The sequence below is a fragment of the Hemicordylus capensis genome, chromosome 1, assembly GCF_027244095.1.
Source record: "Hemicordylus capensis ecotype Gifberg chromosome 1, rHemCap1.1.pri, whole genome shotgun sequence".
Lineage (NCBI taxonomy): Eukaryota > Metazoa > Chordata > Lepidosauria > Squamata > Cordylidae > Hemicordylus > Hemicordylus capensis.
Genome location: NC_069657.1, coordinates 441900248 through 441915492, shown reverse-complemented (window position 1 = coordinate 441915492; position 15245 = coordinate 441900248). Strand labels below are relative to the sequence as shown.

At 45.2% G+C, this 15245-nt stretch overlaps 1 protein-coding gene across 2 annotated transcripts in view; it reads right to left on the bottom strand.

Moving 5' to 3' along the window:
• Positions 1-296: 296 nt before the first annotated feature.
• ACYP2 (acylphosphatase 2) overlaps positions 297-15245 on the bottom strand; it is a 131343-nt gene continuing 116394 nt past the window's right edge. For both annotated transcript variants that reach the window (XM_053245794.1, XM_053245802.1), the window contains one exon: positions 297-549. In XM_053245794.1, coding sequence (XP_053101769.1) covers positions 435-549 — 115 coding nt within the window. In that variant the 3' untranslated portion in view covers positions 297-434. The remainder of the gene's footprint in view (positions 550-15245) is intronic.

Sequence of the window (15245 nt, the reverse complement as noted above, 5' to 3'; positions counted from 1 at the left end):
GATAGCTTAGTAAATAAATAAACAAAAAACTATGCACGCTAACATAGGAATGTCTCCCAAAGTCACATTCCGGAGCAGTTATATGCACTGAATTTCCATTGAAATTAAGTTACACTTATATCACTATATGCTGGATTGTGGACTGAGTCTACTAATATCTGAATTTCTCTTAAGAGAAGTTCCTATTTCATAGTGTGTAGAAATGACCTTAATTTGGGAGATTCTGTGTTTGCAAAACAAGAATACATTTTAAACTAGAAAACACAACTGTCCCCCTCCAATGCAGCACATGAATGTAAATGAGAAAATGGTAATATTTTATTAGCACTTGGGAAGCTTCCCAGAAGTGCAATTATGACACTTTAGGAAGGCATGGAAATCATTTTGCAACAGCAACAGTATCGCAATTTGATGCTCAGTGTTTTCCTTTTCAGTTAGTATCTTGTGATAAACCCAGTGAAGTCGAGCTTTGGGATCTCCCTCTCATTAGAAAAGTTAGCCCGTTCAATGCGAGAGCTGGGGCTTCCAACACTGGTCAGCCAGGCCTTCCTGCAAGGAGAAAGTAAGGCAGGTACATTAGCATCTCATGAGAGGCAGTTTGATCTAGCAGTCAGAGTGTTGGCCATTTTGGAAGGCCAATCAGTGTTGGTCAACCAGGAAGACCTATGTTCAAAGTCCACAAAGCTCACTGGAAGATCTTGACCCAGTCACTCAGTCTCACTGATGTCACAGGACTATTGGGAGGGTACAGTGGGGACAGGAACATGAATAGTGTCCTGAACTCTTTGGAGCAGGGTTGCACAACTTCAGCCCTCCAGGTGTTGTTGGCTTACAACTCCCTTTATCCCTGATTATTGGCTACTGTGGCTGGGGATGATGGGCAACAGCTGGAGGGTCTAAGTTGGGCAGTCTTCCTTTGGAGCAAGGATGGGATAAAAGTATCAACAATAGAAATATTGCCCAGGTAATAATCATTGAGCAGGTTGACACAATAGTTCTAATCTAGGCTTAATGTGGGTTACCGACATTAGCATGACTGTGTGAACTGACGCCGAGGTGGTTTATGGCCCAAGATGAATCTGAGATTCCTGCCTTGCCATGAATTCACACAATCAAGCTTATGTCATTAAACCTAGATTTGAATGATTGTTATATTATCACACTAACCCATTTCATACATTTTGTTGTACCTGAATTCAGATGTTCACACACACATGCACACATTTTTGTATCAATGCCCGTGTCTGCATTCGTTTTAAAAGTGAAGCTGAGTGCAGACCCCCTGACATTTAGGATACAGATAGGAAGTAGGGATGTGCGTTTCGTTTCGGATACAAAGCGTTTTGTGCACAAAACAGGCCATTTCGGCTGTTTTGTAGCCAAAACAAAACACCCAATGCTCAAAACAGAAAATTTGTAGCCAAAACAAAACATCCCTGTTTTGGATACAAAACGTTTTGTTGTTTCGGCTGTTTTGGAACACCATATTGCAATCACAAAAAGTCTTTATCCTTCAGTCTCCATTTTTAGTTTTGACATCTGTTTGAATTCTAGCCCTTCCAGCCCGCAGATTGGCTAGTGAAAGCATAGGCTGATCTGCTGGCAATTGCCTCCTTATTCCTTTTAAGCAAATTTAAGGGTAAATTTTACCCTCATTGGCTAGTGGGGCAGTGTGCATTTACCCTCACTGGCCAGTGGGGCAGTGTGTATTTCACTGTTGTGTTTAGATCAATTGCATTTTGGGCGGGGGGGTTGTGGATGTGCATGACCTTTGGCAATCTGCCTGATTTTTCCCAAAGCTGTGCTGTTGATGATGAGTGATGTTGATGTTATTTGGGGGTGGATTCAGGGCAGAAAGGGGGCTTTGGGGGCAGAAGAGTGGTTCAGGTGGTAGTGCCCCAATGGGAGTCTGCTGCCACCCAGATTACAAAGGAATTGGGGAAAGGGCTGATTTTTAAAGAATTTCTGAAGTTGACATGTCTTTGGGGCAGATTCTGGGCAGACAGGGGGCCTGAGGGGCAAAACAGTGGGTTGGGTGGCAGTGCCCCAAGGAGTGCCTGCCATAAGCCAGATTCCAGAGGAATAGGGCAAAGGGTTGATTTCTTAGGAATTGTTGAAGTTTATGCCTCTTTAAGGTATTTCCCCCCTAGGGAATAATGGAGGTTTCATCAGACCCATAACTCCACCTGGGGGGCACTGGGGTGGCCAGGAGCGAGTGGTGGTGTAGTGCACATAGGGTGCCAACCACCCCCATGGGTTGCTAACCCATGGGGTGCTGGGTTCTCTTGTTTCTGAAGTGTTCTGAGTATAGATTCTCTGGTAGCACATGAGATTTTCAATGACAAACCATGAATCCACTCTCATATGCTACCAGAGAATCTGAATCTACACCCAAAACATCTCAGAAGACAACAGAACCAGTACCTTGTGGGTTAGCAACTCATGGGGGTGGTTGGCACCCTATGTGCTCTACACCACCACTCGCTCTGGGCCACCCTGGTGCCCCCCAAGTGCAGTTATGGGTCAGGAATTATGGAGGTCCATCATTCCCTATGGGGAAGAACTTTACAGACACGCAAACTCCATTACATCTTTAAAAATCAGCCCTCTGCCCAATTCCTTTGAAATAATTCTGGCAGCTTCCTTGCCCCCACTGGGCACTACCACCTACCCTACTTTGCTCTGGGCCACCCCTTTCCCCCCAACATGAAGCTATACTTTTGTTGAAACCTCCATTTTTCCCTATGGGAAAAATCCTATACTTAAAAAATTCACCAAAAATCAGCTCTTTGTCCAATTCCTCTGAAATTTGGGTGGTATTTCCACCCATTCGGCACTACCACCTCCACCCACTAGTTTTTCCCTGGGCCATTTTTAAAATCTAAAACATTTCAGATTCGGATTTTGCAATTTTGAACAAAGAACAAAATTGGGGTGTTTCGGATTCAGTCCAAAAACAAAACAGGGGGGAAAACAAAACACACAACCCTAATAGGAAGTGTACTACAGTATCTGCATTCAACATAACAAGTGAATAACTGTACTTGTGGACACTTTGCACAGATTATATGAGTGTAGAATATAACATGTGAATAGGGCTACTGTGTCTGTGTTTAAGGGGTCCCTTTCCACTTCAGTCAAAGCAAAGAAAGACGGTAATACAGGATACAATCTTACAGCTGTTCCTACATGCTGGGTCCACATGCCTCAGGGATGAGATCTCATTGTGCCATGATTTAAAGGTCATCAACAGCACCTTGATCAGGACAGTGAGATGTACAAATGGTAAAATAAGCACTGATATTTTAATGGTGGGTGGTAATCAGTGGAGGGCCTCTAGCTCTGTGGCAGAATTATGTGCCTTGTATGAATAAGCTCTCAAGTTCAGCCCCTAGCATCTTCAATTAAAAGACCCCTGCTTGAATCCCTGGGTAGCCACCACAAGTTAGATCAGAGAACACTCAGCTAGATAGACCAATGGTCAACCCAGTATAAAGGAGCTTCATAAACAAGGTACAATCCACATTATATCAAAGTTAATAGCGAAGCTCCCACTGATTTTAATGGCCTGGATGGCAAGGTGTGGAAACTTTATAGAATGGATGATACATAGCTAAAACGTTTGCTTTATCAATTTCACAGAGCCCTCTCTGCAAGCACAGATATGGGAACATTTTTTTAAAAGCATAAAACAAGATAAAAACAAAACCAGAATTGTTATTGTGGTCTGAAATGTTGGGAAGGGTCAACACATTAAATCTCTAGTACCAGAAAGCCAACAAGATTAAAAAAGCATGTTGTTAAATTCAACAACAGGTACTAAAAGGCTTGTCTAGTCTCTGTAGGGGTGGTCTACCAATTAGAATAGTCTGCCCCCAGAAGCTTATGGATCTGTCCAATTTCCAGACAGCCCTTGGGGAGTTTCCAGTGTCCAGAGCTGGTGACTCTGTCAAGGCCCTGGTGGATCTTTGGAACATGGAGACAGCCCAGGCTATTGGCAACTTCTCTCCTAAACACCCTTTCCAGCTTGGTGGAGCCTGTTCTGCTCCTTGGTTTTCTGAGGAGCTTGGGGCAATGAAACAACTTGTACGATGGCTGGAATGATGCTGGAGGAAAAGTCATAATGAATCTGACTGAACATGGGCTAGAACCCATTTTCGGGACTACTCCATGGGGGCAGGGTGCATTTTTTTCTCTGCCTCCATTGCATCTGCTCAGTGTAGGCCAGCAGAGCTTTTTTATGTAGCAAGTTATTGCTTCACACATCCCCCTGTGTACCGGGGGAGGAACCATCTATAGCCCACTGTGACCAGTTTACATTCTACTTTGCAGATAAAGTCACTCACATCCATACTGATTTGGACACCAGGATTTTGTCAGTTCTGGCAGATGTGCCTCGGGTACTATCTGGTCCTCTTGTGTTGGATTCTTTTCAGTTGGTGCAGCCTGAGGATGTGGACAAGATCCTGGGCAGTGTATAGGCAATGTCGTGCTCTCTAGACCGTTGCCCTTCACGGCTAATAAAATCTGCTAGGGAGGGTATGGGTAGATGGTTGGAGATGCTTCATTAAGGGAGGGCAGGATGCCATCGTGCCTCAAGGAGGTGGTGGTGAAACCACTATTAAAACTCCTCCCTTGATCCCTCCAACTTGAACAATTACAGACCTGTTTCTAACCACCCCTTTTTGGTCAAGGTGATAAGAGCGTGTGGTGGCGTCAGCTGCAGAGGGTCGTGGATGATATGGATTATCTAGGTCTCTTCCAATCTGGTTTCCATCCTGGATATGGGACTGAAACTGCCTTGGTTGCCCTAGTGGATTACCTACGCCAGGAGCCTGACAGGGGGAGTGTGTCCCTGTTGGTTCTACTGGACCTCTCAGCAGCATTTGATAGCATCACCCATGATATCCTTCTGAATCGCCTCTCGAGTATGGGGATTGGAGGACCTGCTTTGGAGTGGCTTCGATCTTTTCTCTGAGGGAGGGTCCATAAGGTGGTGCTGGGGGACTACTGCTTGGCTCCTTGGCCATTGGCCTGTGGGATCCCGCAAGATTTGGTTTTGTCCCCCATGATGTTTAATATCTACGTGAAACTGCTGGGAGAGGTCATCTGGGGACTTGGACTGAGTTCAGCAATATGCAGATGACACTCAGCTCTATCTCTCCTTATCACCTGATCCTAGGTGATAACTTACAAGCTGCATGTTTGGATGGGGAAAAGGACGGCAATTCTCATTCTGATTGCTGCTTGTCTCCATAGACCAGCATCAATCTATAACTAGGCCTCAACCATCATGGTGTCTCTAACAGAAGGCAACAGTCCCATGAGTTACTGAAAACGGTTAAAACATATGAAAAAATCACAAAACTAGCAGTGCTAGACAATACTGAGCTAGATTGGCCAATGGTCTGACTTCCTACAGGGCCAGATTCCTATGGGGAAGCTGCCTAATCCTATGCGGCCATATTAAAGACTTAGTAGGCCCGAGGCACTCTCATGGCCCCCAAGATAGATCTGTAGATAAATATTTGCATTGTACGCAATGTATAGGCCCCTAATATAACCCCTATAAGTAACCCCTGCTAACTTGGCAAAGAGGCACCTTTTAATGTGGTGATTCTCTTTTATTTAGCAGTGGGAGAATAACTGGCCCTATCCACCCCCGGCACTGTACCTCCAGTGACTGTTGCTGGTGTCTATCTTATGTTTCTTTTTAGTTTGTGAGCCCTTTGGGGACAGGGAGCCATCTTATTTATTTACTCCTTCTCTGAGCCATTTTTGGAAGGGCGGTATAGAAACTGAATGAATGAATGAATGAATGAATGAACAAAATGTCCCATAATATGTCTAATGTGTCAGAATGTGCATCTTATGTTACGACCAGTGGTTACAACAATAAAGTTACTTACAGAATGGGCATCCACATGAGCGGATTATCCATTATTTCCTCGCAAGGTGCATTTTAGAAGCCTAAAATGTTTTCGTAGGCCTTTGGGAGCTTTGTAGCCCCTAGGCACTGTGCCTATTGTGCCCAATGGATAACCCAGCCCTGGCTTCCTCTGTACCTAGCCACATGTGATCACCTGTCAATACTGAGCCAGATTGTCAAAAGAGCAGCAGGTGTGTCAAAATGCTAGTCGTTTTTGTTGGGATAGAGAACTGGACTTGCAGCAGTGAGAATGTCTTTCCCCCTTTGCTAAGCAGTTATCACATGCTATGAGAAGGACCGTAGCTCAGTGAAGAGCATCTGCCTGCACGCAGAAAGTCTCAGGTTCAGTACTTGGCATCTCCAGGTAGGGCTGGGAAGCAGAAGTGTGCACGGACCCAAAATTGTGGTTTGGTTTGGATTCAAACCGAACTGCCTGCCCCCAAACTGGTTTGGCTGAATCGACTGGCCAGTCTGGTCCATTTGACCGAACTGGTTTGGTGGTTCAAGGGGCTATACTTGTAAAGGGGAATCTGGTGAGGATTCCCCTTTACAAGCAAGGGGGTGGAGGAATCCATTTGTGTTCTAAAGGCAGGCAAGGGGTGGGGGCAGACAGAGAAGCAGCTTAATGTTTTTACCCGCTCGGCAGTGGCCACTGGCGCTCACCAACCTGGCACAGCCCAAGAACGCAGTGCTCCCTCTGCAGAAAGCCGCCTGTGTGGTGGCTTGCTTGCTTGGCTTGCTGCAGGGGGAGCACTGCACACTTGGGCTGTGCCAGGGTGCTGCTGCTGGCCGCTGGCAAGCCAATATGAACATTGAACTACTTCTCTAGCTCCCTCCCAGCCGCCCTTTTGATCTGGTCCGCCCAAATGGGGCTTGTTTGGTTCAGTCACAGACCAAACTCCCTCTGGTTTGGTTTATGACTGAGCCGCCAAACTGGCCCAAGTTTGAGGTTAACCGGTTTGGGATTGAATGGTTCATGCACACCTGTAACACCCTTAGGAAGCAGGGAAGAGGTTTAGGGACTAGATCTTCATGAATGATGGGGATTTATGGTACAAGCCAAGGAGGAGGCCAGCTTTAAATAGCTATTTTGTCAGGCACTGGCAAGTGGAGGCTTACAGTGCTTCCAACTGCAAGATGGAGTGGGGTATGGATTCAAAATATATATTAGCTGCATATGTAGGTGTGCCACATCCCAAGCTGACCAAGTCCCCAGTTGCCTGCTTCTCCTCTGGGAGGCCCACATCACATGAAGAGAGCCATGGTTTGAAAGGAAATGAGAACAGCCTCCTCTAGACTTGGGTAGCTTTGCCCGCTGAAGCAGAAGGCAACCATCTGCTGAGGCTCTTCAAGGAGAACTCAGCCTCTGCTGCTATGGAAACCAAATCCATCCATTTGGCAAAAATGGGCAGGCTGGTGTTAAGGCTGTTGTGTCAATTGTTTGCAAAGGATCTAGAAGCCCACGATACGACATTGGTTGAGGCTCAACCGCTATTAAACAGACGAAAGGGCAATAAATATGTACAGCTCTCCAAAGCAGGTCAGAACAACTTGAGGCCCAGTTAGTTGAGGACAGTGCCCCAGACTGGGTCTGTGGCCTTACTTGGCATCTGGCAACCTCCCTGTGTATACAGTTCCAGACAGGCTGCATAAACAAGAGGCTGGGTATTACACCCCTGACAGGCATGTTAGGATCTAGGCATGAGGCCAGGTACATAGGAAGCTGCTTCATACCGAGTCAGACCGCTGGTCCATCTAGTTCAGTATTGTCTACACTGACTGGCAGTGGCTTTCCAAGGTTTCAGGCAGGATTCTTTAAACCACAGCCCCAGCCCCCAATGGCTTGTCCATTGGTCAGTGGCTACAAAACCCAGATTTGGCTAGAAGACGACAATATTTGGCTAGATGACCAATACGAGGATTCAGGGCGACAGCTTTGTGTGCACTGCTACAGTGCAACAAAGAGATGGAAAGCAGGGGCTGGCTTTGGTATACATGCTCAGTTCTCTTCTCAGGCGCGTGCTGAGGAAAGGGGGAAAGCTGGGGGGGCCCCGAATTCTACGGGTATGATTTGCTGTCGTGCCGGTGAAAAATGGAGGAGACTGTTCAACTGCACTGCAAAAATGATTGATTATCATTGTCAAGCATATGAAAGGGATAGTGCATTAAAGCTGGTGCCACATGCAAGGAGCTATGCATATCACGAGGCAATTATCTTTCAGCAGTCACTCAGATCCCTGCAGCTAAACTGTTTTGTTTTTTTTAATGATGGAATATTATTTATTTATGGGGATTTCTAATATGCACCCACTGCCTCTAGGGGTGCCTGCTGTATTTTAAAGCATATTCAATAATCCTATTCCCAGTTGATCTACCACAGCATCCCTCCCAGTGGCTGTTACTGGTGTCTCCCTTATGTCTCTTTTAAGACTGTGAGCCCCATTGGGACAGTGGACCATCTTTTTATTTCTTACGCTCTGTAAACTGCTTTCAAAATGGTGTTTGTTTGGGTTTTCCCCCACCCTGAAAAGTAGTATATAAATATTGAATTTTGAAAGATAGCAATTATATATCTCCTGTATCAGCTAGCCCAGACTTTAAGATCAGCTACAATGTATTCTACCAAAGACAACCACAGGGCTCTGTGGTCGCCAGGAGTCGACACCGACTCGACAGCACACTGTACTTTACAAAGAGCTCTGGCCTGCTGTTAACCAAGATTTGTCTAGTGGGTACCAAGGACAGGGTTGTGCATTCGCGCGCCCCCTTCTGCCATGTGCGCGCGCACGCACGACGGGCACATGAGCGATTGCGACTTCCGGACACTTCTGGCCAACGGGGGAAACGAGGCGGCAGGGAGGAACGCTGCCACCCCGAGGGGCTTCAAAATGACAGCGCGCCGGCGGGGGAAATGTGGCAGGAGGGGTGAGTACACCCTCCTCCGCCCTTAAAGTGCTACCCCCGTCGACGTTTCAGCACTGAAACTGCCCCCAGCGCCGAAACGTTTCGGAGGCCTTCATAATGGCCTCCGAAACGTTTCGGGCACAAGCCTAATGCATAATTTTTGGGCTATCTACAACATTCAACCTCAAAGAGTTTTTGCTGATGTTTATTCTAAATCATTTAAAAGGAAGAGCTCTCCTGAAGTGTCAAATAGGAATCTCACTTCGGCTGTTAAATGCTCTGTGTTCCCTCAGGATATTGTTCAGGACATTTTCCCTTTGGCTGATTCTGCTATGAATCAATTGCAGACTTTATTTGCTAAGATGGACTGCGAGTCCCTTAATAACTCTGGAAACAAACTTACTATTTCTCCGGATGAATTGAATAGTAGCCAGCTTTTGACCTTATCAGAGATAAAAAAAAATTTCTGATCATTCTTCTCCTTCCAGCTCTGGAATAGATGAACAATTAATTGTTATGCAGGAGGAATTGGAGTCTAGTCAGAGGATCTGTATTAAATCGGATACTTTGCCAGAATTGCCAATCCTATTAGACAGTTCATCCCAAGACAAGAGGGACCCTGTATTGGAGGGTCAAGTATTGCCTTTCTCTGCAGATCCACATTTTGATCAATGTATGTTACTCTTAAATTCAGGTTCATTCCGTCGACCTTTGCAGGAAGCTATTCAAACTAAGGCAGCACTATCTCCTATGCCTGCCCTACTGAATTTGCACGATTCTGGTTCTCCAGCTCTTCTTCCTTCTTTTCTAGACCAGTCATTTCAGCCTGAGATGGAGGATCTTCAGGCATTTGCTGATTTTACTGGTCCGGATATGGAACATAGGCAATTTTTGGATTATGCTAATATTGTAACTGTGCATTCTGACTGACAACTTTGTAAGAGCCATTTTCTCAAAAGTCTCTTGTGGAATGTGGCTGGACTAAGGACAAAACTGCTGGATTTGGAATTTTGGAAATTTCTGGCGGATGCTGACCTTCTTTTTCTGCAGGAAACTTGGATGACCGAGGACCCGTATTTGAATAGTTTTGTTACCTTTTCACTTGCAGCTATTCCTCCAATGAATAGAGGCAGAGCGACTGGTGGTCTCTGCATATCAGTTAACACTGCTCTCAATCTTGAATGTCTTTCACTACCAAGTTGTGACCAGTTTGCTATGGCCGTTCTTGTTAAATCTAAGGCCTTGCTCCTATTACTCATTAATGTATACATTCCACCTTTGAATCGGATTGTTTGCATTAAGTCAATATGGTCTAAACTGAAATTATATATAGAAGGTCTTCAATGTTTGTATCCTCAAGCACATTTGTTGATTGCCAGCGATTTCAATGCTAGGCTGGCTGACAACAATCAAAAATTATTTGCTAGTTTTAATTGTCAAGTAGATATTAACTCAAATAGAGTAAAAACAAATTAAAACAAGCCAAACAGCAGCTGCTGTGCTTCAAGCTTTCCTCAAAGGCAGCTAGCCAAGTTGATAAAAAGCAAAATAAACAAAGCTAAAAGATTAAAAGAATAAGCTCACAAAAACGCTGTCCTCCCATCAACGTCTTAACCAGAAGTCTCCAAAGCAATAGTGAATCAATTCCATGAAAACTGTTGCAATTTTACATGTTACAGGGTTTTTTGTGATTCTTTAGCCAAAAAAAAAAAAAAGTATTTTTCCCCCTTTATTTTTCGGTCTTTTTGCCGTCATGGTTCCCCTAGCCCCGTTTCCCATAGACTTTAATGCCTTGCCAACCGCGAATTTGCCAGAACGGAACCCTATCAGTCCGCAAGGGATGAACTGTATTCCCATTGGGAATTATGGAGGGGTTTGAAGTGCTATGGAAGCCGCGCGCCGGCCTCTCTCTTGGATCAGCAGCTCGCTGCATAGAATGCCAGCCATTCTTATTATTATTTCCTCTGCTTTCCAACTTACCATTTTCAAAGCAGTTTATACAGCAAAAGGGGAGAGAAAGTGGCCCTTTGTCCCAAAGGGGCAGGCACTTTGCTTGCAGATGAAAAGGGAAATTAAATAAAATCGGGGGGGGGGAGTTTGTCAACCTTTTTGCAGGACTCTGTAGCACAGCATCACCCCCAAAAAGGTGTCTTGTGCTCCTTTTTCTGAAGATACAGCTCATCGGGATGCTTGTGGTCCAGAAATCAGTAGCGGCTGGTCCTAAGGAGCCAGGAGGACACCAAATGAGATGCAGCGGCCTCTGCTTCCCAGCAGTTTGGGCTGTGCCTCTCTCTGCCACCCTGCCTGAGAGTCATGCTGCCTGCAGACAGTGTGGCCCTCGGGCAGGCAGACAGTGTGGCCCTCGGCCAACACTGAGGAGCAAACACAGCAGCCTCCTTCATTTCCCCCATGGCTCATTAGGATAAGGCCCTTCTGCCAGAAATAGAAAACAATTAAGTCACAAAAAGGGTTTGCTTTAGAGCTCTTATTATCCTTTCAGCATCCCATGCTGCTTTGTACAGTCTTAAATCTAGACGCACCACCTAGCCCAGGCCTGCTCAACTTAGCACCCCTCCCCACCTGCCAGCTGTTTTTGGACTACAACTCCCACAATCCCCAGCCACAGTGGCCAATAGCCAGGGATTATGGGAGATGTAGGTCAACATCTGCTGGAGGGCTGAAGTTGAGCAGCCCTGACATAGATAGATAGATAGATAGATATCAGGTGGTATGTAAATATGATAGATTAATTAATTAATTAATTAATCAAATTAACTGAGCACACAGCAATATGTGATTTGCCATTAAATTAAATACATCTAGCCACATTTGTCAAGTAAAGCTCTAGGCTGCAATCCTGCCTGCACTTATAAGCAAGCAGGTCCTGCCGCAGTTTTCTGCGGAAATTATGTGCTTTTAACTTGGCAGGACTGTAGCCCTGAGAAAGAACCAGTTCCCCATAGAAATCAGTACTATTACGCAGCTTCTGGCAGTGCCTATAGAAAAGTTCCATCATTTTCCTCTTTATACATGCGCATGAAAAGAAACAGTTTTGAATAACCAATACTCCATTAAATAATGTATTTTTTCATGATTTTTTTTACACACTCACACCCAAAGCAGTCCCTAAGTTAGGTACCTTTTAAAGTGGTGGCTCTCATATTTAGGAGGGGCAGGGAAGCAAGACAGGTACAAGGGAGGAGAGCTGGTCTTGTGGTAGCAAGCATGAATTGTCCGCTTTACTAAGCAGGGTCCACCCTGGCCTGCATTTGAATGGGAGACCACATGTGAGCACTGTAAAATATTCCCCTTAGGGGATGGGGCCGTTCTGTGAAGAGCATCTGCCTGCTTGCATGCAGAAGGTTCCAAGTTCCCTCCCTGGCATCTCCCAGATAGGGCTGAGAGAGATTCCTTCCTGCAACCTTAGAAAAGCTGCTGCCAGTCTGTGTAGACAATACTGAGCAAGATGGATCAACGTCTGACTCAGTATAAGGCAGCTTCAGAAGTTCCTAAGAGACAGACTACCCCAGGGCCCTACAAAGCTGAAGGCCTCCAAAGCACTGGTTCATACTGAGAGCATTTAGGGGATCACTTTTCTATGTCCTGAAGTAGAGGGAGAGTAACTGTCCCTATTCATCTCATCAGAGGATACCTCCCAGTGGTTGTTGCTGGTATTTCCTGGGTATTCCTTTTTCAGTGGTGAGCCCTTTGGATCAAGGAACTACTGTATCTGCTATTCCTTTTTGCTATGTAAATTGCTTTGAGAACTTTTGTTGTTTTTGAAAAGTGGTATATAAATCGTGCTCGACATATTACGCAGGCATTTCTGATCAGCCTGTGCTGCTGTGGGTGCCAAAGGAAACCCTCTTGTGCAAATATTTAAGCCCGTTGTTTCCAATGTAAGTTGCACTCCTGAAGTGTGTGCATACTGGTGTAAGCATTTGCACAAGAGCCCTCTTATGCAAAGACTGCCGGCGTTTCCTTAGACTCCGGCAGCAGCATGGGTTGATCAGAAATGACAGCAGAAGCCTGCGTAACATGTCAGCCATTCTAAACAAGAAGAAGAAGTAACAATTTCTATGGATTTTGACAGTTTAAATGGGAAAGATAAATAGTAGCAACAGTATGTGAATAACACTTTTCACCTTCAAAAAATAAACATGCACACACAGAGAGTACAAGTATGTGTCATCATGGAGTGTATATGGTTCTTGGATGAAACACGGCCAAGAGCCATATCTCTTTGTTCTGGTTTACACATTGTTCCCAGCACAATCCCTTCTGCTGTCCTGACAAATATTGCACCCTGTATTTACATATGCCCCTTTTGGGAATTACAGCTTATAATGCAAGCTGACTGGCTTAATTGTGTCTAAGAAGCGGGGTTGATCCTTATTGTCTCAGACCCTGTTTATACCTTTGCTTGAGGAGTGTGATGGCTACCAGGGCTCGCTCATCCTCTAGGCAGACCCAGGTGGTAATCTAGGACACCTGGGTGCTTTCCCGTCTAGCTGCTCAACAGCAGCAAAATGCCTCCGTTCAGGCAAGACGCATTCAGAGCATAAACAGCAGGGGGAGCAGTCTCACGGAAACTAACAACCCGAAAAAACAGCAACTTCCTTACGCCGGATCTACGACGTCCTTGCTCTATATCGCAGCAATGAAATTCGAGACAAGGCATTGGCAATGTGAACGGCACCCTGCTGTCTGTGTAGGGACTGCGGTGTCACAACACAGGGAGTGTGGAAGCACAGTTCAGAGATTTGCCATGACCCTGTTGCAGGGTCTAATCTGGAAAGCACCTAATTTTGGGGGGCGGGGGCATAAAGGGTGTCAGAAGATAGCACTGCCAACAATTCTTTCTCGCCCTCTTGTATTACACCCTGATTGAAGTACTGCACAGTTGTATAGATGTCATACTGCACCTTGCTTGCCAAATGGCCTGCACGTTCTGCACCCCCCAAATACCCTGTCTTCTTTGTTCATTGCACCTCAGCCCCCAATAAAGAGCTAGTCTCATAAGCTGCACTCCCTCTCTTGGATATGAATTGCTTGTCTCAGCATGCGTTTCCAAAAGGAAATGGTCTGTGACTGGTTTTTATGTTCTTGCTAGCCGCCTTGAACACCTCCATACAGAAGGGGAAAGGTGAAATATTCATTTTGCAAACAAAGAAACAAACCCCTCCTCAGGTTGTACCAGCATAATGGGTAATTGGGGACTATGTCTGTGATTCATGTCAACCATGAATGTGATTACTCGGCCACAGCCATGGAGAAGCACTTGGCTGCATTGCACCCAGAAGCATCCAGATATATTAGTATCCAGAAATCTCCAGATCTACTGCAAAGGAGCAGGGCAGGCTTCATAACAGCAATTGAACGTGGGGAGCTGGGTGGGAAAGAAAGGGAGCAACCAGAGGGACCACCCATGTGGCTTGAAAGGAATGCCCCTTCCCTATGAATTTGGACGCCTGTCCTAAGTGCTGTAACAACTGCATCATAAAAACCGCAAGAAGCTGTCTAGTGGCCCACATTTAATCTGTCAGACTCATATCAGCTTCTGCCATTCCAGAGCTTTATTTATTTATACATTAAATAAATCATGAGGGGCTGCTAGCATTATATAAGTGATATAATGTTTGGCTCCATTCTCTGAGCGGGAAGACATGACTGCTGCATGCAGGATTTCCAGGCTCTGTTTCCTTCAGAGAATGTGGAGAGAGGGATGTGGTTTTTCAGTGGCTTCATGTATTGTGAGATGGAAAGGTGCCATTAGCGCTTGCTGAGTGAGATGGCATCATTCATTTGTAGTGCAGGAGCTCAGCACCAGAAAGGACCAACATATTTTATTTAAGAAGACCTGGGCTGTCTCTCTCTGGCTTGTGTGGAGCCCGTGTTTGAAATTCGTTGGGTTTCAGCTTCAAATATTATTCATTTTATTGACCAATTACCATATATAGTAAATTTGAATCATAGTGAATGTGACTCTGAAAAAGCTCTGCTTTTCTTGGGCATGATGTCATTTTGGAATTATTGATCTGATTACTGAGTGTTCAAATTGTTGAGAACAATAACAGTTAAAATAGGATTATATTCAGAATTTCTTCTTTTAAAAATACAAAAAGGTTATTTACGCCTTCCCCCAAGCATATTCCAGTGTGAAAGGTGGCACATTCAGCAAATTTAAGTTGCAGGATTGTTCATGCAGAATTTGGTATCTGTAGGTCATCAGGAAGTATGAGTTTCTTTTGCACCAACCAACCAATTCTTCAAAATATATAATAGATTGAATGCTTTCTACCAGGTTCCCTTTTTGACTTGGCCAGTCCTAGGCACTGGCTTTGTGGATGCAGTGCCATAAGCTGGTGGGCAAAAAGACCGCTCCCAGCTGGGCTCTGGAGCTGTCATGTCT